This window comes from Mesocricetus auratus, unplaced genomic scaffold, assembly GCF_017639785.1.
Source record: "Mesocricetus auratus isolate SY011 unplaced genomic scaffold, BCM_Maur_2.0 Super-Scaffold_100676, whole genome shotgun sequence".
In the NCBI taxonomy this organism is placed as follows: domain Eukaryota; kingdom Metazoa; phylum Chordata; class Mammalia; order Rodentia; family Cricetidae; genus Mesocricetus; species Mesocricetus auratus.
This window is the reverse complement of record NW_024429266.1, coordinates 35,444,778-35,472,749: the sequence shown is the minus strand read 5'-3', so window position 1 is coordinate 35,472,749 and position 27,972 is coordinate 35,444,778. Positions and strand designations below refer to the sequence as shown.

The window sequence follows — 27,972 nt, the reverse complement described above, 5'->3', positions numbered from 1 at the left end:
AATTCTACTTACAATCTATCTTTTCCTTTCTTCCTTTCTTTCCTTTAGAAGCAGATGAACGAGATGATACAGCAGACTGAGCTCCTGAGGAATGCTGAGAGGCAGCATCCACAGAGGAAAGATCGAAGGCAGACTTTCTGCTGGAATGGTCCTCCTGAATGCCTAAGTTGCTGCCACCAATTCTGGCAAGAAGAAAGTAACAGGTTAAAGAATAAGTTAAAAGTCTGAGGTCACAAATTCTATTCTAAAGAAGCTCTGAATACCTCGAGCAGATGCCACAAGCAAAGCTTACCCTAGGAAGTAGAAAAAGCAACAACAACAAACATATAACAAAAGGTACACAGATTAAATAGTGGCAGACATGCCAACAAATAGTGTAAATGTCTGATTATTTTATCAATTTTAAAAGGTTCTCTATGGCTCAGTTTACTACTCAGATTTTCAGACAAGTTGTTTATGAAGTGAAAACAAAATAATGTTTCAGGCCTAGTTGGCAATATCTGTGTAGCATGCATGAGGCCTGGACTTGGTCCACAGAACCCCAAAACCTAGGAAGGTGGAAACAGGAGAACCAGAAATTCAAGGCCAACCTGAGCTACATAATCCCTATCTTAAAAAAGAAAAACAAAAACAAAAATCAAATATTTCAGACATATATGAGAAAAAAATATGATGTTGACTATGGGAAAATGTGGCCTCAATAAATTTATACTTTTATACAGCACAATTATTTTTCCTCTGATACTCTTAGAGAAGAATAATTTAATATATTCTACTTTAACAGTAAAATGCATCAAATCATATTGACTGATGATATTAATCTACCACAATTTAATTCTTAAAAACCTAAATTTAAAAATCTAATCCTCGGGTTCAAATATTTTTTTATTTACTCATGTATGTGTGTGCTGCTTTCATGCACCTCAGAAGAGGGAGTCAGACTGCACTGCAGGTGGTTGTGAGAGGTGGTCGTGAGCCACCATGTGGGTGCTGGGAATCGATCTCAGGTCCTCTGCAAGAGCACTGATTGCTCTTAGCCACTGAGCCGTCTCTTCAGCCCCATTCCCCACTGGGTTCAACTTTTAAACTACAATTTTCCTGTTATACTTTCATAAATATTCATTTCCACTACTCCAGCTAGTGGAAAATTACAACTAATTTTTATAGGATTATTTAATGATTTTATGGGGCTATACAATTATGATACATAAAAAGATACTGAATAGGAAGAATTATAATTTTATATGATAATAAAATTTAGGGAACAAAACTCTAGAAAAGTCAAATTCATTTTGTGATTTCGTAAAATTTAACCTCTGTTCTTCCATTTTTTCTCTAAAAAAGGTATTCTCAGAATATATTTCCCAAATCAGGCTATTGTAAAATGAACTATATAGGCAAAGTCCTTGTATCCTTTCAGTATCTTGCACATTAAGGACCCAATAATCATCAGTCGCTGTAATCTATCTTTTCAAAGCTTAGATGGTGAGTGGATATTAACATTTTAGATATCTTCTCAATTTAAAAAATTATTACTTAGGGTCACAAAGTTAAATGTCAACCTTATTTTCCTCATCTACCACAAAAAACAAATTTTTACACTTCGTATATTAATATGTAGTGATATTTTGTTTATGGTCTAATAAAGCTTGCCTGAAGATCAGAATGCAAAGCTAGCCACAGCCATAGAGGCCAGGCAGTGGTGGTACACACCTTTAATTCCAGCACCTGGGAGACAGAGGCAGATGGATCTATGTGAGTTCAAGGCTACCCTGGGCTACATGAGAGTGAATCAGTCTAAAACAGAAACAGAACTTACACCTGTAATCCCAGCACTAGGGAGGAGTATAAGACAGAAGTTCAGGGTCTCAGTCTCAGTCTGTATTCAGCCTGCAGTGTCAGTGAATCTGAGTAGCAGTGCAGTCGGGAGCAGTCTGAGGTTAAGTGGATCGCCCTTTTGAACTGTGCACTGGCAGATGAGAATTCTCTATTGGGTGGCTGCTTTGCTCATCTGATCTTCTTTTTGAACCCCAATATCTGTCTCTGGGTTTTTATTATTTGTGCTACATATATATGTTGCAAGACTGTTTCCCAATGCTATCTTTTGTGGGAAATTCACAGATTGACTTATAATCTGTATGTATTAGGTCCTGTTTAAGTATTCTCTGTTCCATTCAACAGGTGTCGAGGCACACTCAGGTGGTCCCCAACACACTTGAGAACTGGAGGAAGGAGGATCAAGACTTTAAGGTTATCCTTGGCAACATGAGACTCTATCAAAAAAGAAAAGAAAAGTGTATATTTCACTAGATATCTGTAACAACCTTGTGAGGTCAGTAGATTCTACTATTTTCACCATTATGCATAAATACAAAAAAGCATTAATCAAGGAGCCAAGTATCAACTCAGGTCATCTGCATGCAGATTCTGGTCTACAGTTATATAGCCTTTATATGTCAGTCAACAAGAAAGATGCAACTTGTATTCTGACTGGAGTATACTTTTTTCTACTCAAAACTTTATTCCACATTTGCTATCAAATTCTTACTGAGATTCCAGAGTTGATTTTTTTTCTGTCAATGTCCCAGTTCCTGGAGAGGAGACAAAATCATCTTCATAGGAAATACTGCTGAGTGGGGTTGTGGTGGCATTTAAAGGCCGTGATGCTGATGTTCCTCTGTCTTCAAATCCTATCAAAAGAAATAATTGTGGTGTGGTTAAAAACAAAATGAAATTTAGAACTACAAGCAAAGCATTCTCCAGCTTGGAGTTATTAATCTAAGAAAAAAAGGGTCAATTTCATTTACTAGCCATATAGGCTTTTTTTTTTTTTGGTTTTTGGTTTTTGGTTTTTCTGAGACAGGGTTTCTCTGTGTAGCCCTGGCTGTCCTGAAACTGGCTCTGTAGACTAGGCTGGCCTCGAACTCACACAGATTTGCCGGAGTGCTGGAATTAAAAGCATGGGCCACTATACACGGTTGTCTTCATTTCTTTTTAGGAAAATTTTGAAAATAAATAAGCAAAATGAAACTACTGTATCCATTAGTAGCTTTAACAATGATCAATAGAAAAGCAAGCTAGCTTCAATTAAACCATCTACACCTCTCTTTTCTACTGTGATCCTACAGATTATTTTGAAGCAAATCCCAAATAACATTTCATCTCCAAATATTTTAATATAACTATAAATTTTAATGATGATCTAATATACGAATATAATAATGAAACCAATTTTCTTATTAAGTAATAAGAATGTCAAGATGGAGAGATGACTGAGCAATCAAGAGCACTGACAATCTTCCAGAGGACCTGGGTTCCATTCTCAGCACCCACAGAGCAGCTCACTATCATTGTAACTCCAGTTCCAGAGGCTTCAAAACTCTCTTCTGGCCCTGCTAGAGCACCAGGCAGAGACAGACATACATTCAAGCAAACCACCCATAATACATAAAATTAAAGCATTGATTTAAGCACTTTGCTTTTCATCAAAAGAAAGTGAAAGATCATTAGAATCAGAAGGAATTTACAATGACAACTGCCCTTGTTTGCTTGATGCGATAAATACCTTAACTAAAAACAGCCTGGGGAGGAAAGGAATTATCTTACCTACACTTCCAGGTCACAATCCATAATTGAGGGAAATTGGGAGGAACTCAAGAAGGAACAGAGGCAGGAACTGCAAAGGAAGGCTGCTTACTGCCTTGCCCTATTGCTGACAGACTCAAGTTAAGCTAGTGTTTTGTTTTGTTTTGTTTTTTGTTTTGAATATAGCCTAGGCCCACTCGAATTGAGATAGTACCACCCAAAGTGGGCTGGGACTTTCTACATCAACCAATAAAACCAGACAATGCTCCACAGATACACCCACAAAGTCAGTCTGATCTAGGCAAATCCTCAAGAGAGGTTCTCTCATCCCAGGTGACTTAAGTTTGTGTCAAGTTGAAAACAAAGACTAGCCAGGACAACCACCAATATAAATAAAGTAGCTAAACAAAAGAGAGGAATTATTAATACATAAGTTCTCACAAGATCATAAAGTGCCTAAATGCGAATTTTAGGAAAACACAATGTAATATTCAGTTGAGTGTAAGAACAGATGGAATCAAATAATTAGTCAGATAATTTGCTCCACTTATAGAGTAAAAATGTACAACCTAGGAATTCCAAGGTTATGTTATTATACATTGAGTGGACTTCATCTATAATAAAAATAGAAAGGGAGCTGGGCAGTGGTGGTGCACGCCTTTTATCCCAGCACTCAGGAGGCAGAGGCAAGCGGATCTCTAAGAGTTCAAGACCAGCCTGGTCTACAAGAGCTGGTTCCAGGACAGCCTCCAAAGCCACAGAGAAACACTGTCTCGAAAAAAACCAAAATAATAATAATAAAAAAGTAAAATAAAAATAGAAGGGGGCATAACTGAAGGAATTAATGTTGCCACAGAAAAAGAAGGCTGTGTTACAAAATTTCAGTATTAAGAGAGACCATGGATTAAAGGAGAAAGAAAATTATGAAATAATTGTCTTAGTATAGTATAAGTCTATTTTCTCACCTTTGCCATATAACTGATATGACTTGGTAAAAATATTAATGACACTGTGTGGACTTCCCTTTGCCAGTTCTTCCCATGGTCCCTTACTTTGTGTACCACCTATGTGGCCCAAAAGTGGCAAGAATTTCTCAGCTTCCTTTTGAAACTCTTTGATGGGCTCATAAGCATTTCTCTCTCCAGCACAGAAGTCTTTTTCCTTTAAGACTTCTGCTACCTTCAGAAGTGGCCGTGCATCCCGGCCTCCTTCTTCCTCAGAGAGACTCCCTTCACTAAGAAGAGGCCCTTCACTGACTGAGTCTGTGCTGGAACAAAGAGATCTTTTGGCTCTTTCTTGAGAACAGGCTTGTATATCAGAGCAGGAGTCAGTCTGCCTCTTACACAACTGTGCCAGCAGTCCTCCTGGTTTAGGACTAGGGGATGTCATTCGGAAGCTTGATATGGCACTCTGGGGTCTGATCATCTCAGGAAGTTTTTTAAATTCACTAAGACTGCCTACACCAGGAAGATCATCATCAAAAGTTGCATGAGATACACAGGTTCCCAGCATCTTCTGAATTCGGGCAGAGAAAACATCTTCAATGTCCTCTTTCACAGGTGGACTGATAGCTTTAGTCCACAGTCCGTTCTCTTGAGGTGCCTGTTTCACATCATACTCAGTGTTCCATACTGACCCATAGTTAATGCTGGCCCCAGCTAGTTTCTTAGCTTCACTTTCAATCCTGCTAGACAGAGAAGCAGCTGTTGCTTTCAAGGCTTCAATACGATCCAGTTTACTCTTATATTGGCTGGTACTAGGTTTTAACAAGGCATCTGGATGAGGAGCTTGTGAGGTCAGATATGGTTGAGGTGTGAAAGTTATCGGTCCTGAAGCCTTATTAAGACTCTTCTTGGCTGGTAAAACAGAGTCATAGTCCTTGTGCAAAATTCCTACATGCTCAAGATTCAAGAGATGGGAGAGCAAATTTTCAGCCGTTCCAACAAGTGGCTGTGCTTGAGAACTGTGAACTCGTGGGCTCAACCTGTCAGGTTGCATCCATGTAGATTCCATCAAGTCTCTTCTGGTAATAGAAATCACAATGTTAGTTAATACAATAATCCATATGTGGTTTTGTTTGTTTGTCTGCAGTGCTAGCAATTGAGTCCAAAGCCTCGTTCGTTCATGCTGGGCAAATATTCTACAATGAATCTATATCCCCAGTCTAAACCATCATTTAAAAAGGGGAAAGGAGCTCTCTGATTATAAGAATACTATAAAAACACTTCCAGAAAAAAAGGCATAAGGGTTGAGAGTAAGTGATTAGTCAGAAATAATCAGTCAAAAAGTCATAATTATCTTTGGTAGCTGGTTTACAATTATATCCTTGCTAACTTTTTTATCTATGTACACTCTGTGATTTTGTTATGGTGTTTGCACAAAATGGTATGTCACTACTTGTACTGTTTTGCAAACTGCATTCTTCAAATAAAAGGTCTTATTTTTTCCAATGACTTAAAACTCTGCAGACAAGTTTCCTTAGAACAATATATACCTCTATCCAACCCTTTAAAAATAATAAATAAAATAGAAATGTTTACAATTGCTTAATACTGGGACCCATCAAATGATTCAGCAGGTAAAAACCTCTGTCATTCAACCCGAGAGAAGCCAAATAAAGATGGAAGGAACTGACTACAACATGTGCACCTTAGCATATATGCCTACACACATATAACACATGGTACTTAATAAAGATATATAAATTTTTAACTAAAAAAATAGAAAATTTTAAAAGGGGAAGAAGGAAGGGAAGAAAAGAAAGAGGAAGTGGAGAGGCTGGTGCAAAGCAACAACAGACTTGTGCTTGGTTTGTTTGTTTATTTATTTATTTATTGTGTGTGCAATGTTATGACTATCATTATAGATGGCTTTGAGCCACCATGTAGTTACTGGTAAGCTAATGCTCTTAACCTCTGAGCCATCTCTCCAGCTCTTGGTTTGTTTCTTAACATTATTCAGAATCAGAAACTCAAAAAAAGGCAAAAATTGTAGGCATGACACAAGCCCAGTAGGTCTGACAATAGGATCTAAACAAAAGTGTTCATAACAAAAAAAAAAGTAATTTATAATTTAAGTTTTACGAGACAGGGTTTCTCTGTTTTGGAGGCTGTCGGGTCCAGCCTGGCCTCGAACACACAGAGATCCGCCTGCCTCTGCCTCCCGAGTGCTGGGATTAAAGGCGTGAGCCACCAATGCCCGGCAAAAGTACTGGCTTTTAAAGTCAGATTGCCAGAGGCAGGCAGATCTCTGTTGTGCATTCAAGGCCAGTCTGGTCTACAATATGAGTTCCAGGACAGCCAGTGCTACACATAAAGAAACCTGTCTCAAAAAAACAAAACAAAACAATAAGGTCAGATTGCCTACGCTCAAAGACACTTCCACAACAAATGTTTCAATTTTGAGAAGGTTTAATTAAAGTCTAGACTTCAGTTCTCTTCTCTGTAGAACAGTAATAACAAGAGTGCTTAGGGCTGTCAATGAGCTTCAGTATTAAACCACTTACCTAAAAGACATAGCACTGGGCTTCATCCTAGCTTTATAAAACAAATAAAATCAAACTAAAACCCAAACAGCGTTTTTCACTAAAAGGATTTGATCAGCTCCAGGTCTAGTAACTAAGAAACAATAAAAGACATCAATCACTGGGAGCTAGTGAGATGACTCTGAGGTTAAAAGCACTTCTTTTGGGCTAAAGAGATGGCTCTGAGGTTAAAAGTACTGGCTACTCTTCCAGGGGACCTGGTTTCAATTCCCAGCATCCACATTAAGCAGTTCACAGGGGACTGACCATGTCTGCAGACATCAGCTATGGGATGCATGTGCACACACACGCACACGCTCTCTCACACACACACACACACACACACACACACACAAAATCAAAAATAAAAATCTAAAAACAAAGGTGCTCCTTGCTTTTACAGAGGACTCAGGTTTGGTTCCCAACACCTATACAGTGACTCACAATGACTCACAACCATCAGTAATTCCAGTTGGAGGGGGTCCTTACTTTCTTCCGACCTCCGTGGGTACTAGAATAAGTGGCATAGGTACCTATATACGCATAAAATAAATAAATATAAAAAACTTATATGTTATCAATATTATTGTCCTTTAGGTGAAAGAGGAGCATGTGTTTTAACTACAAAATGGAAAGAGATTTGATATGTATTTGTGCATTCTCAAAGTGTTTCAAACCTTTTTTTCTTCTCTCAATGGTTATTACTACAAAGTATAATCCAGAACCATCTATATCTTTCACTATGATTTATCTATCTAAAACACTTTATGTTGGGGTCAAAGGAGGCAAGAGTGCTACCATATGCATAAGGAATTGACACTGGTCCTGAACTAAAGGAAGGGAAAACTGAAGATCCAGAGGAGAGCACAGAGAATATAACTGTACATCATGTTCAAGTATTAGGTGAAGATATTTATCAAATATAAAAAGAACTTGAGTCCTCTCTCTCTCTCTCTCTCTCTCTCTCTCTCTCTCTCTCTCTCTCTCTCTCTCTCTCTCTCTCTCTCTCTCTCTCTCTACCTTGCAAGAGGCTGTGGAGGCTCTGACAGGGACAGGTCACTGCTGGAAGACGCACTTGGAGGACGTTCCTGTACTTTGTTTTCTTTATCAGATTCTCCAGACGGTTGGTACCCAGGTCTGGCCTAAGAGAAAAGGACATCAAATTTATCTGATTCTGATCACAAAGACATCTTCAGGTCACACATAAGAAACTTATCAAGTCACTTTAACTTTAAAAAAAGATCATAAGAGAGGCTTTTTCTCCTTCAAATAAAATCACTTTTTATTTAGTTGTTGGGTATAGCTCAGTGGCAAAGTTTACCTATATTACACCAGGTTGTGGGCTGGATCCTTCACCACAGAAAACCAAACACAACAACCACTACAATTAACAGCAAAACACCATCTAAAATCCAACAAGGACACTGTGATGAGTGGAATAATAACTCAATTTAACAGAATTTAGACCAGAACAGAAATTAGAGCATGCACCTGCAGGCAGTCTTGTGCGGGATTATCTTGATTTTGCTGAGTTGGAAAAACATGCCCACTGTATGTAGCACCATTCCCTGGCTAGAACCCTTGACTGATTAAGTGGAGAAAGCAAGAGTCCATTACTGTTTACTTTCTGAGTGCAAATGTCATGTGACCAGTTGTTCCAAGCTCCTGCCACCCAGATTATTGGATTATTCCCCTCCATGGTGGATTATTCCCTTAAACCATGAGACATTAAACTAAATAGACATTAATATTAACAACGTGATTAAGATAAAATAGTATCCTTTATAAACCTCAGGGTTTTTCATCTGATAAGTAAAAAGAATATACATAATCTTCTTGGAGTTGTATTTACTGATGCTTGGAAGTAAAGCTTTTAAAACAGTATCTAATACCTGAAACGCATTCAGTTACCAGTCTTAAAAATGTTAGCACCAGGTAGTGGTGTTGCATTCCTTTAATCCCAGCACTCAGGAGGCAGAGGCAGGAGGATATCTGTGAGTTCAAGGCTAGCCTACTATACAGAGCGAGTCCCAGGACAGTCAGGGCTATACAGAGAAACCCTGTCTCCAAAAACAAATAAAAAACATTAGCACAAGAATATATCCTTACTTCAACACTGAACGCAAAACTAAATATTTCACTAACATAGTTTTGGTTGTATATTATGCACTACATATCTGCTCAGTACTACAATGAAAGCCAGGCAGGAATATCAGAAAGACAGAGATCACTGGTAACCAATGTTACAAACTCTTCAGCTCTTACTTTCTATATTTTTCTCATTACTCTTTGCATGCAATAAACTTCATGAAAGGTCATGACTGCCATAAGTATCAGAGCATGTCTAAGTGCTAGGGATGGTAATTTTTTAGCAGTTCTGAACAGCAAGCAAGTCTTCTTCACCATGAATTACCCCACTTAAGTGTTCCCATCACTACTAGTACCTGTGTTTCCTGTGTAGCATGCTGATGAGCTGGCTCTTCAAGCAAAGTCTTTTCTAGTAGCAATTTGGAGTATGTTTCCTGCAGCCGTCTGGAGGCTGACGGGTCAGGAGGCACAGCTTTTGCTTTAGTGAAGGCTTCTCTCTGTCTCCGGTAGAGCTCCTGTAACCGTTTGTTCTTCTGCTCCGTGGCCTCCTTTTGAGCCTTCTTCTCTTCGTTTTGCTTCCTCCGCCTCTCCTCCTGCTGTCTGACAATGTACTGTCTCACCTCATCTGTGTCATAGTGGCGCTTTTTGGAGATCACAGGGGGATCCTCATTAGCCGTTATTTTCTCAGGCTTTCTTTTCACTGGGCTATGGCTCCGAGGCACTTGAACAGGTGCCGATGACTTCTGATTCTGTAACTCTCCAATCTCTTGCCTCACAGTTTGAGCTGCAGAATCTAGCTGTAAGTCATCAAGAATGCCACGAATTTCAACTGGCAAAAAATCCTTGTTTAAGGCAGCATTTTCTTCCTGCTTATTGTCTGGAAGGGATGGAGCTGATTTCACTATGTTATTTTCAGACCGAGCTCTACTTCTTGAACGTTCTGAGCTTCGTGGAAGATGTTTATGTGAAACATCCAACTTGGGGTCAGATTGTGCTCTTCCAATATGGCCCCCTGCAATGCACAGACTGTTAGTTACACTAAAACTCCAGATTCATTCCTAAGATTTATTGTGCTAATAAGAAAATTAAGGAATTTCCTTTATTTTAAACTTAGATTCAAATATCCTATATCAGCCAAAAGAACATCATCAGAATAAACTCCCCTTTATATCAGTAAAAGAGTTTCATTTATATTCTTTCCTATATTTTTTATTTAATACATCTTTCAGCATTTCTGTAAAAAAACAACAAATAGACAAATATTATAATTGATGGGAATAAGTGACATGCATATTTAATTTAATTATCTTATACATGCATATTATATTTTTCTCCCTCTTCAACAATTTTATTTTTAAAAAAATCAATATTAAAATCAGGATTAAAAAAAGAAAAAGAAGAAGCCAGGTGTGGTGACATGTACTTATAATCCCAACATTGAGGAAGCAGAGGCAGAAAGATCAATGTCCTTGGACAGAGTAAATTTCAGGGCCAGCCTGGGCTACATGAGAGACTCTGCCTCCAAGCAACAACAAAACCTAACCAGAAAAAATCATTAGAAATCTTTTTAAAAGTTAATAATTTCAAATGTATTGAAAAGATCAAACTTGGAGCTGGAGAGAAGGCTCAATGGCAAAAAGAAATGTCTGTACTTCGAGACGACTTGGATTTGATTCTCAGCACTTACAATGGAAACTCCCAACTGTCTGTAACTCCAGTTCCAGGGGATCTGACATCCATTTCTAAGACCAGACACACATGTGGTGTACAGGCACACATACAAATAAAATAATGAATTTTTTAAAAGAAAGATCAAACTGTACCAAAAATAACTAATACAGACATGGAAAATACTAATTTATTTCTAAAAATTCTATACAATACTAATTCATTTTGCAACTAGATGATACCATATTTAGATAAGTTTATCAGAGAATTTCTTTAAGTTTAGATTCCTGTTTAGAAAGAAAAGATTAAAATTGGCTTCCTACATATCATATCTTAGGAACATCTATAAAACAAATCTCGAAAATATTTTAAAAGATTATTTTGAATCGGGCATTGGTGGCGCACACCATTAATCTCAGTACCCAGGAGGCAGAGGCAGGCAGATCTCTATGAGTTTGAAGCCAGTCTGGTCTACAGAGTGAGTTCCAGGACAGCCTCCAAAACAATACAAAGAAGCCCTGTCTCGAAAAACAAACAAAACAAAAAAAAAAGAGATTATTTTGGTATTCTACCCGTTTTTTAGGAAACAAGTAACAACTTCAACAAGAAGTATAAGAAATACATAACATTCCCTTCTATTAGGATAAATATATCATAAGAAATACATAATATTTCCTTCTATTAGAATAAATTATCTTAATTATCTTTCAGGTAGCCTGGGATTATGCTCTATGGTGTGAAGTGCTAGATATTAAAAGTATAGCTTAATTCCCAGGGAATACCACCTGCTGACTAAGAGTTGAACCTCCATGGCTCTCCAAAGAATAGCAGAACACAATAAATATATTATGTATGCAAACAATCATTCTATCATCTACTATTTGCTGACATGGCTTAATGTCAGATTGAGAATATGTATGAGCTCACTTGCAAGATGAAAGAAACAAAGAAAAGAAATACAAAATATATATCGACTTCAATATATTAAATCAGAGTTGATAACATTTCTTGCTTAATTGAGTTCAGGAACTCAAATTAAGTGAGGCAAATTTCACTACTGAAAAGGAAAGCACTGCCTGTGGGGATTTTATGTTTCATTTCTAAAAGTTAGTGTTTATGGAAAACATAACTAGTTATTTTTGCCTTTCCTATATGGACGCACATGTGTGTATGTTTAGGCATATGTATGTGGATATGCAAGTATGAGGAAGGAGGTATGTGCACGTGGAAGCCAGGGTTGATGTCAGGAATCATCCCTCTTCCGTCTTATTCACTGAAGCAGGGTCTCTTAGTCGTAATGAGGGCTCACTTACACAGCTAGTCTTGCTAGCCAGCTTCCTCTGAGGCAAGAGTCACAGGTGGCTCACTGGTGACCTGAACTCTGTGCAGAGCAGGCACTTTAACCACTGGACCATCTCCTGACACTGGTAACTAATTTAAACAGCAGTCAGTGTACTTAAAAAAGAGAGAGAAAGAAAAGAATGAATCTGAAAGCCAAATTTAAGAGAGCCCTGCATCTTAAAACAAATGTAGCTATGCCTGACTACACACCTCTGAGGAGAGTAACTTTTGTCCAGACCTATCCAGGTCAACAACATCTCTTTTTTGAGCTACAGAAGCAAGTTTAACGGAAAGCCTTCGAGTATATGCCATCATATTTTTACCCTCTAAGTAGTAAACAAGCAACCTTGCTTTTTGCAACTATTTTGACTATATCCTCTCACCAAATTTAGCCATTCTTTCTCTTCCACTTCTGTCATTCGATGCTGCTCTTCGCTCTTTTTGCTCCATCTTGGGTGCAGGTCCCAGAATCTTCTTTACTAATTTTTGACCATCTCGCCAAGAAGATGTACTTATCAAACGACTACTACCTAAAAAATAATTGCACCACATTTAAACCTTTCATTTTATCTCTAAGAAGGACATTTACTTAGTTGTGTTGGTTTTACAACTTAAGGTCAAAAGGTCTGCCATTAAAAGTGTATATTTTTTAGAGGCCCTAGAGATGGCTCAGCAGTTAAAGGCACTGGATGCTCTTCCAGAGGACCTGGATTCTAGTCTCAGCACCCACATGGAGGCTCACTACCATCTGCAACTCCAGTTCCAAGAGGTCCAACATTCTCTTTTGTCCTCTGTGAGTACTAAACACACAAGCATACGTGTAGGCAAAACACTCATACATAAAAACAAAAATAAATTTTAAAAATTTAAGTAAACCATCATTTGGTTAACAAATTTGATCAAATCTCTTCTTAAGAAATTACATTTATTTTGGGGGGAGGGAGAATGTGCAACAAACAGCACAAATAAGGAGGTCAGAGATCAACTTGGGGTGGTCAGTCTAGCTCTTTCTCTCTTTTCACCACATGGGTCCTAGGAGTTAAACTCACATGATCAGGTTTGGTAGCAATCATCGCAACTTACTGAGCCATCTTGCTGCTGCCTGTTTAAATCTTGATTTGCCTCCACATCTCAAATAAGACAAAATACCTTTTTTAATTAAGTACCAAATCACAATGATTCTTGACATTTCAAATCACTATCTAAACACAGCCCATGACAAAACATGATTGCTAAACAAATGAAGGCTTAATCTAAACACAGGGATAAAATTTTAAAGAAACATAAAGACAAGGGTAATCACTTTTATGGTGATAGTATTATGAAGCCTTTCATAATTTACAGTTATATCCCATAAGAAGACATTAATACAATAAAAACTAATGTTTTAGACTGTCCATAACCATTAAAGTTCATAAAAATAAAGGTGTGCTGCAATAAAATTATCAAGAGGAAAAGCGTTTTTATTAGTTTCAGACATTAGAAAATTTATATAGATCATCCCAAAATAGCAACATAAAAAACACTAAATGATGTTTACAAAATAGAAATTATAAAAAATAAACACTGAATTAAATGCAAAAATCACATGACAAGCACGAAGGCAAGGGCTATATGTAGCTCAGCATACACAAGCCCTGGATTTCATTTTTAATTTAAAAAGAGAGGTGAGGTAAAGCAAAGTGTGGTGGGTGATACAGTATGTTTCAGAAATCAAAGTTCAGAGCTGGGCATGGTTTCACACTTTCAACCCCAGACCTCAGGAGGCAGAAGCGGTAAGGCTCTGTGAGTTCCAACCTGGTGGTCTACACAGAAAGTTTCCAGCCAATAAAGGCTACAAAGTAAGACCCTTCCTCAATAAACAAATACATTTTTAAAATAAAAAAGATAAAAATGTCATATATACAAAAACGGTTTAGGTGTACAATGATTAAAATTACACTACTATGACTTTAAAACTACTGTATGGACACAATAAATAAATAATACATGTAATCAAAATTTTAAATACTATTCAGAAACAGTTAAACTAACACTAGTACTTTTGTTTGTGCCAAAATAAGTTTCATTTTCTTGTATTTTCCAGTTCATATTATATGAAAGACATTCCATTGAGAGTCTCTTTTAAAGGAGCTCTAATTTAATAGTTTAAATGAAAATATGAGTAATAAATATACTAGTTACAAAACTGAATTGTAAGTATGCTCTGCCTACTTTAAGGTGTGTATGTACATGTAGGTGTGTGTGCATGGGTGAGTGTATGCAGGAGCGGGCACGTGCGTGCGGGCGCGCGTGCGTGCGTGCGTGCGTGCGTGCGTGTGTGTGTGTGTGTGTGTGTGTGTGTGTGTGTGTGTGTGTGTGTAGACATACCCGTGCCACTGTGCACATATGGAGGTCAGACGAAAACTGTAGATGTTAACCCTCACCTTCTATCTTGCTTGAGACAGGTTTTTCTGTGGCATGTGCTAGGGAAGTTTGTCTAGGAGCTTTCAGGTACTATCTACACCTAATATCTCTCACAGGAGCACTAAGATTACAGGCTAATGCTATATGTCTGACTTTTATGGGGGTTCTGGGAATTCAAATTCAGGTCCTCACTCTTGCATAGCGAGCACTTTTTACCCACTGAGTCAGTCCCTGTTTACTTTAGAAATGTCTTTGTACTTTGCTATTAGCCATAAACAATGGGCCTAACATGTTTAAAGAGTTCTAAGCGTATTGCTCAATCTATAAGAAACTCTATATTCTTATAAAACGAAAGAATAAAATTCTTTGTAATTTTGACTCGAAACTAAACAAACATGAATTCAAGGGTAGTTATTATAAGTGTTGTCTTTTTAGAGTGCTGTGTGGTAGGGCTGGAGCACTGACTGTTCTTTAGAGGACTCAGGTTTGATCCCCACACCCACATGACGACTCACAACTGTCTCTAACTCCAATTTCAAGAGATGCCCTCTTCTGGCCTCTGAGGGTACCAGGCCTTGCACGATACATAAAATAAAAACTAAATTGAGGCCTTCTGAAATAGTCTCATAAAGTAATTTTAAGAAGATGACTCTTGCTAGTAAACTATTAATATAGTTTCAGTACATTTAACACTGTTCAGTCGAGGCTAATGGCAAGTGGATGCAGACGAAGCAGACTATGACAAAACTGGGTAAATACAATCTCTGTACTTCACTCCAAAGGATGCCTCTGACAGAATTACAAAATATCATTTTTAAATGTTTTTATACTTAATTTAATTAACATTGAGATAACTAATTTTCTTGTAAAAACCAGTTTTATTTGTATAGAACTAGTATAATTCCAACTACATCTGAAGTTAATCACAAAATATGCTATCATTCTAATGATTATTCCATTATCAGAAAGAAAACAGCCTGATCAAAACATAGCACCTCATCATTCTTACTCTGTCCCCCTAAGACCTTGTGATCCCTTATCAAAGCATGTGTCACGCTTTGTTTATAATCAGACCTCTCCGGAACTTTTTCTCTTGCTAATCACTGTTATCGCCTAAGCTAAGCACATCACACTGCCACACATACAGCCACTGCCGAAAAATACAATAATGAGTGAATGCATCAATTAAAAGTGTCCTGAAACTTAAAGTGACCAGTTCTCAAACTGTCTCTAATATTTCATGGCCAAAAGTTACTCTGTGAGTGACATTTCAGGACAGTTAGAAACTGGAAAGTATGTCATGTATGAGGGATACACCGCATGCAGCATTTTCTAATATTCTTTTAATTCTCACAACAGCCCCATGAGTCAAATACCACTCACCTTATCCTTTAAAAATGAGGAAATCAAGTCATATTAAAATGAACTCCCATGTCAAAGAAATAAAGTTAGCTATAATATAATTCAAGCAATCTGAATCAAGGGTGCCATACAATCACTATGGAAGTAGAAATTTCTTGTTTTCCTAGTTTTATCTAGTCTTTGTCTAGCTTAACTATTACTGGCAAGAACACTGGAGTTCTGATGTGTGTCTTAAAGACAATCATGACCAATCTCCTTGAAGAAAAAAGATCCCTCATGGGAAAAAAATCACTAGTTTACTTCGGTGTGTTTCTGTTAAAAGATACTAGAAAAAACTTTTTGAGGTGATAGATGTATTCACTATCTTGGACATAGGATGAATCTGATATTAATCTTCACTGTAAACTAGATAGGACTTACAGTCACCATGGAAACACACCTCTGGTTATGCTATGATGGTGTTTCCAGAATGGTTTAGCAGAGGAAGAAAGCCCCATCCTGAATGTGAATAGCACTACTCTATGAGGTGTGGGCCCCAGACTGAACAAAAAGGAGAAGGAAAACTAAGATGCAGCTTTCATCTCTCCTGCTTCCTGACTGAGGATGAAATATGACCATTCACCTCCTGCTCTTGCCATTGCCTTCCCTGCCATGATTAACTGCACCCTAAAACTGTGAGCCAAAATAAGCCCTCCCTCCCTCCCTCCCTCCCTCCCTCCCTCCCTCCCTTCCTTTAGCAGGCTTTGTCAGAAATGTTTTCACAGCAGTCCTGATACAATCAACAAATGGTTTTATAGATGTGTACTATGAGAAAGCTTTCAAATTGTATATTCTAAATATGGACAGTTAATGCTGTCAAGTATACCCCAACAAAACTCATGCATATAATAATAATGACATATATAACAAACTAAATTCTCGTGCATTTCTAACAATGAGAACATCTGGTAAGATTTATATAGAGAGAGAGTCCATTTCCATATTATCTAGCTTTAAGCTGAACAAAACACTAAAAACCAACCTGTTTTGCATTCTGCATTTGACAACTGTGTCACTTTTTGGATTTTTCGTACTGGCTTGACCACTTTCTTCTCTTTACTTTTTTCAGCAGGCTTCTCTTTTACAGAGGTATCATCTGAAAAGCATAAATATTGACAGTCGTCATTAGGTCCCATTCAGGACCTACCTCTCCCATTGAAGAAACACAGGTGCAGGGACCCCTCCTTTTGCAGTTTCAGTTACTCAAGATCAATTGCAATCTGAAAACATTAAGTGGAAATTTCCAAACATAAACAATTCATGTTATAAATTGTGCATCATTCTGAATAGCATGCTGATATCTCTTGCTATCTAGCTCCAGTCAGCCAGACTGGGTCATGCCTTTGTCTTAAGTGTCCATACCTATAGGCTTCACACTATAAGAAACAAAGTAGCCATCTCTTCAGTTGTATCATAAAGCTTGTTTTCAAGTAAACTCTATTTTAAAGGCCCCAGAGCTCAAGAATAGTAAGGCCAGCAGTAAGGCTATACCAAAAAGAAGCTATACAGTACAGCTGTCCAGTGAAAGGTCATGCTTGACAGCTTAGTGAAGAAAAACTGTATTCTGTGTTTGATAAAATCTACCACAAGTTCATCTTTTATACCTAGTTTATAAAGAAGGAAGGAAGGCAGACAGAAAGAGGGGCATGAAAAATTACTTAAGATGTGGGCCTGAGCAAGAGTAGCTGATATAGTGTGACAATTGGAGTCGCAAGATTAGGTGGTGTGTCATAACCACATCGAGTAATCTCAATTTTAGACATTAAGCGTGCGATATCTATAACACAGTCAAGAAAGGTATACAGATAGCAAGTTGATAAGAGTCTGAATTCAGGAAGGAAGTCTCAACTGGATACACAGATGTGGGAATATTTGCAAGAGAACTATTTCAGGTGTTAAGGCCTTTTGGATAAATAAGCAAGAAGAGAGGGAAGATGACAGGATGGGGAAAAAAGAAGAAAAGAAAAAGGAACTAGTTGATTGAAAAGAAAACAATGCTTCTAGCAAACCAAGTGAAGAATTTCAAGGAAGAGGTGGCTAATGATGTCAGATGCTACTGAACAATGAAGATGACAATGAATATTAAATAATGCATATGGCAAAATGAATGTCATTAATGACATTCTTAATAGCAGCAAAACTCCAAGCCAATCTCTTTCTCTCTCTCTCTCTCTCTCTCTCTCTCTCTCTCTCTCTCTCTCTCTCTCTCTCTCTCTCTCTCTCTCTCGCTCTCTCTCTCACTCTCTCTCTCGCTCTGTGTGTGTGTGTGTGTGTATCTGTAGAAGACAAATCAGAGACCATTAGTATAAGGAAACTTTTGCAGCTTAGCTCACAACAGAAGGGAGAAACAGCAGTCACTGGAGAAAAAGCCAGAAGTATTCATTCTGTCATCTTGAGTGCTATGACATAGTGTGTTAAACAGTGTGTCACTAAGCATGACTACACAGAGAAGGAAAGTCTGATACAAAAGAATGGAAGCAAGATGGGGTAATATACTTACACATACAAGGACAAATGTAACAAAAACACAGGTAGAGTCAGGTTGCTTTACCTACCACTAAAAAGACAAGGGTAGCTGGGCATTGGTGGCGCACACCTTTAATCCCAGCACTCGGGAGGCAGAGGCAGGCGGATCTCTGTGAGTTCGAGACCAAGCCTGGTCTACCGAGCAAGTTCCAGGACAGCCTCCAAAACCATACTGAGAAACCCTGTCTCGAAAAACAAAACAAACAAACAAAAAAGACAAGGGTAGAGTATAACCTCTTTAGTAGTAGTCTCTGACATATTCTCCCAGGCTATGACACTGTTTCATGATGTGTAGTTATTTCACTTCTTTTTAAGATGAGGAAACCAAGGATGAAAGATTACATAGCACCATCTCATATATTTAGCTAATAAACAGCAAAACCAGTAGAGCCCTTTTAAGTTGACTCTAAAATATTTGTTCACAATTACTACAATATATGTTCTCTCCATTATCAGTGTTTAGCAAAATGAGGAAAAGAAGAACTGGACACTCAATGCTACAAAAACAGATTAGCAAAATTCTTCTAGGGGCTTACTAGAAAGCTGTCAGGCTTTGGAATTAAACTAAGCTGATTTTGAATCTTGACTTTCATTCTTTATGCAATCCTGGAAATAAATAACTCTTTTAGCTTTCAATTCCTCAACTGTTAAACAAAAACAAGATTAAGCACCAACATCTCCCTTAGTGCTTTACTAGATGCTCAGAAAGTGGGAACATTACTATTCTCACCTTGCTATTTCTTCAGTTGTCCACAAGGTCCTTTAGTTACAATTCTCTAACATGTATTCCCTTCCTGTAGGACTTACTTGATTTCTGCATATGTTGACTACAATTACTGGCCACTTTAAAGACCTCAGAGAAGGAACCCACAACTAAACCCTGTTTCCTTAAAATCAGTCTGCCCTGACTTTAAAAGCCCCTAGTCTAAAAGTGGCCTGGTTTCTGTAGCATTAGCTATGGGAGCTGATTTTAACCCTAGAGGAGAGCCAGGAGGCTAAGAGGGTTTCATGACGTAAACCACTACTGCTATAATATACAATACACTTAGGGTAGAGCCACACCGCAAGTTTAGGGAGAGTTTCATGTTTAATGCTGTAAGTTATGGCACACATGATAAAATAAACAGGACATAGAAAGCTTGGCTCTCACCTGCAAGCTGCAGTGCTAAGTCCCGGTAGAGCTCTCTACTCATGCTTTGAAACTCAGCCTCTTGCCACACTTTTCCATCGGGTGTGCGAATCTTGGTTTCCGAAGGGTTGAAACCTGATACACACCAACAGATGATGCTTTAAAAAATTGATTTTATTTTGAAGTCAGATATAATTAAAATAACATAAAATTCACTCTGTACAATTTTAAATTTTTTTACATTTTATTTATTTGGGGGCTGGGAGCATGCATCATGACACAGCATGACTGTGGAGATCAGAAGGCAAGAAATTCTCTCCTGCCACCTTATGGATCCTGAGGGTCACACCCAGGTCATCAGGTTAGTGAGCCATCTCACCAATCCCAAAATCTACTCCTAAGTATTCAATTAGGTGTTTTAAGATATATTCTAAGTTTCCCAACTACCACTGTTAACTAATTCAGGAATATTTCATCACTGAGAAAAGAAACTCTATCCCTTTTATCAGTCACTACCCCTCAGACCTGTCCACCTCTGGTAACTAACTAATCATCTACTTTTATCTTGATGGATTTGCCTATTCCAGCTATTTCATATAAGTGGGTCATTAAACACGTGGTCATTTATGTTAACCTGTTTGACTTTATAATTTTTCAAGGCTCTAACATATTGTATCATGGCTTTTTAGTGCCAGCTGATATTTCCTTGAATAGGCGTGACTTTTTACCTATCCATATACTGGCTAATAGTAACATGGGCTGTTTCTACTTTTTTCTATTATCAATAATGCTGCTATAAACAGTCATGATAGGTTTTATGGAAATGCCTTCAGTGGATATTGCATATAGGAGTCAATTGCTATGTCATGGTAATATAATATAATAAGAACTACTAAGTTATTTTCTAAAGGAGCAGCACCATTCTTTTGTTTTGTTTTGTTTTTTTGTTTTTTTGAGGCAAGGTTTCTCTGTGGCTTTGGAGCCTGTCCTAGAACTAGCTCTTGTAGACCAGGTTGGTCTTGAACTCACAGAGATCCGCCTGCCTCTGCCTCCCGAGTGCTGGGATTAAAGGCGTGCGCCACCAATGCCCGGCTCCATTCTAAACAGCAGTACACACAGGTTTTAATTTCTCCATATTCTTGCTGATACTTACTGTTGTCTATGTTTTGCATTAAAGCCACTCTAATGGAGTTAAAAAGTAGCATCTTACTGTAGTTTGATTTGTGTTCCTGTGATGATTAATGTCATAATTCCTTTTTTTTTTTAACGAGACAGGGTTTCTCTGTATTGTTTTGGAAGCTATCGGTCCAGCCCAGCCTCGAACTCACAGAGATCCGCCTGCCTCTGCCTCCTGAGTGCTGGAATTAAAGGCGTGCGCCACCACCGCCCAGCTCATAATTCCTATTATATATATATATATAACTTTATAATTTTTAAAAGATGAATGCATAATTGCTACTACATAATATACTGATGAATACCAGTTGGGAAAAAGCAGACTTCAGTGAGATAAAACAGCATATATTCAAAGAGACTAGAAATGGAGACTTAAAAAATTAAATAATGTAAGAATGTCAAGAGTGAGTGTCTCTCAACTATACCAAATGCATATTTAAGAACAGTAAGTATACACTAATTTAAAAGCAGCAACCAAAATTGTGGGTTTCAGAGACACAAACTACCCTTTCTTAAGATGAGAGACAAAGAACACTGCCCTTTGTCTTTGAAGATGGCCATTGCTTATTATTATCTATTTTTGCCTCAATACAAACAAATGAATAAGCTGCTGTTCGTATTGGTAAAATGGCCCCAAAGTAACACATGGTCAGTACCTTAAGAAACATTATATATGTGCTGCTTTCTAGAAATTAGCATCTTAATTTGTCACTCCAAATCTATCACTACTTAAATACACTCCTCTCTGGGTGGTAGTGGCGTACGCCTTTAATCCCAGTACTGAGGAGGCAGAGGCAGGTGGACCTCTGTAAGTTCAAGGCCAGCATAGTCTACAAAGCAAGTTCCAAGACAGACTCCAAAGCTACAGAGAAACCCTGCCTCGAGAAACAAAAATAAAAAAGAAATAAGTTTCTCACCTGGCAATAGTGGTACATGCCTTTAATCCCAGCAGAGGCAGGCAGATAAATGTAAGTTCAAAGACAGTATGGTTTACAGAGCTAGTTCCAGGACAGCCAGGGCTACACAAAAAACTCTGTGATATGAGAGAGAGAGAGAGAGAGAGAGAGAGAGAGAGAGAGAGAGAGAGAGAGAGAGAGAGAGAGAGAGAGAGAGAGAGAGAGAGAATATACTAATAAGCCGGGTGTTGGTGACGCACACCTTTAATCCCAGCACTCAGGAGGCAGAGGCAGGCGGATCTCTGTGAGTTTGAGGCCCGCTTGGTCTACAGAGCGAGTTCCAGGACAGCCTCCAAAACAATACAGAGAAACCCTGTCTTGAAAAACCAAAAAAAAAAAAAGAAATATACTAATATACTTCTCTGTGAGTTTGAGGTCAGTCTGATCTACATACAGAGTACATAATGAGACCCTGTCTTAAAAGAAAAAAGAAATATACTGAGCTGAGTGTTTATTTTTGCAAAATAATAAAATAATGTGGATAATAACCAAATTAATAAAGATATATTGGGGTTTTGTTTTGATGAAATACAGTCACATTATGTAGCCCATGTTGGTCAATAACCTGTGATTCTCCTGCCTCAGTATCCCAAGTGCTCAGAGTATAGGCATGCTGCCATGATCAGCTCTAGGACTGTTCTACTTACCAAAAAATTGGGAGCCAATAAATACTTGTAGAATTTAATCAATGTGAACAATAAGCTAGAGTCATATTAAACATATAGGTAGAGAATATCTGATAGTTTTTGTTGTTGTTTTGCTTTGGAGTTTTTGTTTATTTGTTTCAAATTTGGAGATTATTTTGGATTTGGGAATATGTGCACACACAGATATGACACAGCTCAAATGTGTGCATTCTTTACACATATGGGCTGAATGCAAGTTTATACAGATTTTAACAATACTGTGTACAAAACAAAGTTTTTATATATTGACCATCAGAAAACAAAGGTACGTCAGTCATTGTTTCTGCCACCCTTCTGATCAATCTACGGTTGTTTGACATTAATATCATCCTGACTGAATTCAAATGTTACCTGACGGCCATCATGTTCTTTCTTATTCCCCACATACTCAGCTAACAGTGAAAAATGTTACATTCCACAAATACAGAGACAAACTCATCCAAAGTATCTCTAGACATCAGCTGCTTTAAACAACAGAAACAGCAAACCTGATAGCAGCTTTCAGGACACACACAATGCTGTGTTTGGACTGAGAAGTTCCCACAAACTGCATTCCTTTTCTGGTTAGAATTTCCAAACCAAGAGCCAATCCTAACAGGGCAACAGAGGCTGAAGGCCTATCCACACGTCTCCTCCCGCTCCTGAGGTCCAATGCCCCAGTCTCATCCCCAGCTCCGTAGCAGGGAACCTGCTGTGTGGTCTCCCTTTGCTCTCTGATCCATCACCAACAGATCACAGGGATTCTCTGCCCCCATCCTCCTTCCCCCAACTCATCCCAGTATCCCAACCTCCAAAATCAGTAGACGTTCCCTGTGAACAGGGAAACAGGTAAGCCAACTGAAATCCATCACCACTCCCCCTTCTCCTCCAAACCCAAAACCCCAGTCTCATCTCTAGCACTGCAACAGAGCACCTGCTGCAGCCTCCCCTCCCCTCTGCACATCTCCAGTGGATCCCACAGACCTTCCCCTCCTACTCTCCTTCTTCCCCTCTGCCCACATCTCCAGTGGATCCCACAGACCTTCCCTCCTACTCTCCTTCTTCCCCTCTGCCACATCTCCAGTGGATCCCACAGACCTTCCCTCCTACTCTCCTTCTTCTCACCTGTCGCTATTCCAGTCAAACTTCTGGGACACAATGAAAGTGGTTCTAAGAGGCAAGTTCAAAGCACTACGTGCCTACATTTAAAAACAAAACAAAACAAACAAACAGGAGCGATCTCATCTAGCAACTTAATAGCACACCTGAAAGCTCTAGAACAAAAAGGAGGAGTAGACAGCAAGAAATCATCAAACTCAGGGCTGCAATCAGTAAAATAGAAACAAAGAACAATACAAAGAATCATGAAACAAAGAGGAAAGTCAACTGCTATGTGATCCACACATACATTGTTTCATTATCCCTGTGAGCACAATGGAGTCAGGGAATCTGGACATGCATGGTAAAGATATATCTGAGCTGATGGGGCATAGCTGGGCTTTTAATCCCATGGGAGTCTGATTAAACAACGTTGTGTACCTGCATTTTGGCTGTGACTGGCCACATGAGGTCAGGAGTGGAACTTTCCACTTACAATGTTCTATCAATTCTTACCATATTTCAGATTTTGGAGTATTTTGGGGTTTTGATATATTTTTCACTCTGTTTAGGAAACACTTCTAGAAGCCCTCTTTGTATTTGCATCTTCCTATATGTTAAGATTTCAATAGAAATGTTTCTCAGTCCTCAAATCATTAACTCCTTTCTTATGTCCAGTTTTTTTCTGCTTATTCAATTTTCTGAATAGAATTGCTTTTAAAATCCCTGGGACTAAAGAGATGGCTCAATGGTTAAGAGTACATACTGATCTTGAAAAGAGCCCTAGTTGAGATTCCAGCAGCACCCATATCAGACAGCTCACAACTGCCTGTAACTCCGTCTACAGAGGATTTGACATCTCTGGCCTCTATGGGCATGCATGTAAGCACCCACACACATGTACAAGCACAACTGCCTGTAACTCTGTCTACAGAGGATTTGACACCTCTGGCCTCTATGGGCATGCATGTAAGCACCCACACACATGTAAACACACACACACACACACACAAAGTAAAAATTATACTTATTTATTTCATGACCAAGTTCTGCTCTTTACCTTCATTGAGCTTTACACCAGAAAGAAAAAGACAGGCAAGCATTAAGTGCAATAGGAACAAGAATCATCTTATCACGCATACCATTTCTGTTTCATGAAATAATTACCATATCTCTGGGATTTTATTTTTTGATACAGAGTCTTACTATGTAATTCAAAGCTGACCTCAAACTTACAATCCTGCCTCAGCTCCTTTTTTTTTAAAAGCACAAACAAATACAAGGAAACAGAGAGGGAGGTAGAACATGTAATAGAAAGAAAACAAAAGATCCATCAGCATGCAAAATTGGTTCAGTATGATAAAAACTGCATAAAAAGAAATAAGCACAAGCACAAATTGCTTGCTATGTATAAACTATCCCTGAAATTATATATAACTTATTAACACAAGTAACTTCCAAAAATAGAACCAAATGGTTAGAACACAAAAATAATAAAGCTTTTCAAAGCATATATTTTAAATCCTTAGAACTGTCAACCAAGCTGGGCAGTGGTGGCTCATGCCTTTAATCCCAGCACTCAGGAGGCAGAGGCAGGCGTATCTCTGTGAGTTCGAGGCCAGCCTGGTCTACAAAGTGAGTTCCAGGACAGCCTCCAAAGCCACAGAGAAACCCTGTCTCGAAAAAAACAAAACAAAAAAAAAAAAAAAAAAAAAACTGAACTTGAAAAAGTATGCAGAAAAGAAAAGGCAGAGGGGGTTGAGGAGAGGAGATGACTCATTGGGTAAAGTCTCTTGCCTCAAGCTGACATGAGTTCAACATCCCCAAAACTCATTCATTCTCTGTCTCTCTCTGTCTCTGTCTCTCTGTCTCTGTCTCTCTCTCTCTTTGTTTCTCTCTTCCCCACACACACTTAGTAAATAATTGTACAACAATTATTCTGGCCTTAAAAAAGAAAAGTTACAGTAAAAGATTTAATGACAAAACTCTGTGAGCTTAACCAACCAATAAATCAACCCTTTGTTACATACATGGTCCTGTGAAAAATAACCTAAGGGACATATACATAAAAACAGAAACCTCAGGGGATAGAGAGATGACTCAATTAAGTGCACCGGCTATTCTTCCAAAGGACCCATGTAGTACATAGACGTATGCAGGCAAAACACTCATACACATAAAGCAGAGATAAAAATAAATTTAAAAAATACCAGAAATCCCTTATGTCACCATTTATGAAAACTTTAATTATCTATAAAAAGAAATTAGATCTAAAGAACATTTCTCAATAAAAATGTACTAATGTTAGCACAAATCAATTTTAATATTTTTCTAAAATATGAAGAAATAAACTTTGTCAGAAATCAAAAGTTAAAGGCCAGGCGGTGATGGTGAACGCCTTTAATCCCAGCACTCGGGAGGCAGAGGCAGACGGACCTCTGTGAATACAAAGTTACATGGAGAAACCCTGTCTCAAAAAAAAAAAAAACAAAACAAAACAAAAAAATCTAAAGTTAAAACAGGATCCATGTCAATGCCAAAATATTATGCTGTCCTATGTCCAGTGGGAATTGACTGATTTATCTTCTAAATAGGGTTTTTGTTACTGCTTTACTAGTATTAAGAATTAAACCCAGGGCCAGGCGGTGGTGGCGCAAGCCTTTAATCCCAGCACTCAGGAGGCAGAGGCAGGCAGATCTCTGTGAGTTCGATCAAGGCCGGGCTGGACCGACAGCCCCCAAAACAATACAGAGAAACCCTGTCTTGCTAAAAAAAAAAAAAAAAAAAAAAAAAAAAAAAGAATTAAACCCAGGGACTTTAGTATGCTAGACAAGCTGGCTACTACTGAGCTACATCCCTTTTTAAAACTATACTTTGATACAGGGTCTTGCTGTATAGTTCATCCTAGCTGACTCTTTGCAGTTTGGGCTGGCCTTAACATAGAGATTCTCCTTACTTTATAGCCTCCAGAGATGGGATTACAGGCATTCACCACTACTGTTACGACAATTCTTGCTAATTGCAAAGTATTTCTTTTGGTTATCAGAAAATGGCACTAATCCTATTTCCTATTTTGCAGCGACTCAATCTCTAAGAATTCCCTAAGGAGCTGAGCACGTGGCTCATGCTGTCATCTTACATTCGGGTTGCTTTGAGTAGAGGAAAGCAGGGGAAATGGGAGGAAGGAAAGAGCTGAAGAGGGAAGCTTCCCTAATGGACTTGTTAAAAACTCTCATTCTGGTGGCACACACCTCTAATTCCAACACTTGGCAGGCAAAGATATATAAGATCTCCATGAGTTTGAGGACAACCTGTTCTACACAGTGAGTTCCAGGCCTTCCAGGGCTACCAGTAAGACTCTGCCTCAAAAACAAACAAACAAACAAACAAAATCTCATTCTAGACCCCACCCCCAGAATTTCTGATGTAGGTCTAGAATTGGCATTTTTAACACTGTTACCTGAAAAAGAATGTTCTCATACAGCTAATTTGGTAATCAACCTGTTCTGCATATTCTAGGGGAACCAGAAGACTTGAAGACAAGAAAAACATAAAGACGGATTACAAACCTTTATATGCTGGAGCAGGTGGTGCTGTTGCCACTTTCCTGACTTTTGTTGTCACTGAGTTATCAACATTGACAACCATTACTGGATGGTCAATATGACCTAGAGTTTGGGCTTGGCCATTTATTTCTTCTGAATGTTCCCACTGTTTCCTAATCCGCTCCTTGAGTTTTTCCAGTTTAACATCATGCTGTCGCCGCTTTGAAATATCTAGTCTTTGGGAATTACAGGCACTAGTAGAAGATGGAGAAGAGTCAGACAGCAGCAACACTTTTGGATCACCATCGTGTCCCATGTTATTAAGAGAAGGCTTTGACGTGTTTTCACTTCCTTTTGCTCTGTTAGGCAATTCTTCCTCAGTTCTTACATGTACTCCCATTTTAATTAAACATTCAGAACTGTGCAATGCATCAATTGCTGGTCCATCATTTAAAAATCTAACAACTGTATCACTGATGACAGACGGTTGAGAGCTTTCAAAATCACAGCAATGGATATTCCGATCTTCCCGCTGGCCTACTATTTGCTTCCCACTCTCAGCCTTTTCCTCATGAACACAATAGGCATGCTTTGACTCCAGATGACTGGGGCTTAAGCTGAAAGGTATACCATGGGTTTCCCTGTGACAGAAAAGGAAAAGCTCTGTGATTAAGAGTTAATAACAAAGAATCTACAGACTTGAAAACTCCAGTGGTTAGATCTTAGGTTTTCTCACCACAAAATAACAGTAAGTATGTGAAGTGATGCATACATTAAAGAGCTAGATTTGGGGGGCTAGAGAGATGGCTCAGAGGTTAAGAGCACTGACTGCTCTTCCAGAGGTCCTGAGTTCAATTCCCAGCAA

The 27,972-nt window shown here is 38.4% G+C and overlaps 1 protein-coding gene and 1 long non-coding RNA gene across 3 annotated transcripts in view; one reads left to right on the top strand and one right to left on the bottom strand.

Annotated features, from left to right (window-relative positions):
• Positions 1-27,972, bottom strand: part of Cep350 (centrosomal protein 350) — a 128,585-nt gene that overhangs the window by 79,051 nt on the left and 21,562 nt on the right. For both annotated transcript variants that reach the window (XM_040738213.1, XM_040738214.1), the window contains exons 6-14: positions 27,132-27,748; positions 19,689-19,802; positions 16,995-17,108; positions 12,589-12,735; positions 9,553-10,208; positions 8,129-8,250; positions 4,551-5,608; positions 2,549-2,690; positions 13-182 (exon numbers count right to left, since the gene is read on the bottom strand). In XM_040738213.1, coding sequence (XP_040594147.1) covers positions 13-182; positions 2,549-2,690; positions 4,551-5,608; positions 8,129-8,250; positions 9,553-10,208; positions 12,589-12,735; positions 16,995-17,108; positions 19,689-19,802; positions 27,132-27,748 — 3,140 coding nt within the window. The remainder of the gene's footprint in view (positions 1-12; positions 183-2,548; positions 2,691-4,550; positions 5,609-8,128; positions 8,251-9,552; positions 10,209-12,588; positions 12,736-16,994; positions 17,109-19,688; positions 19,803-27,131; positions 27,749-27,972) is intronic.
• LOC121136827 lies at positions 176-27,199 on the top strand. The gene is made up of 3 exons (XR_005873986.1): positions 176-336; positions 2,182-2,332; positions 27,082-27,199. It is a non-coding gene; the product is annotated as an uncharacterized LOC121136827 (long non-coding RNA).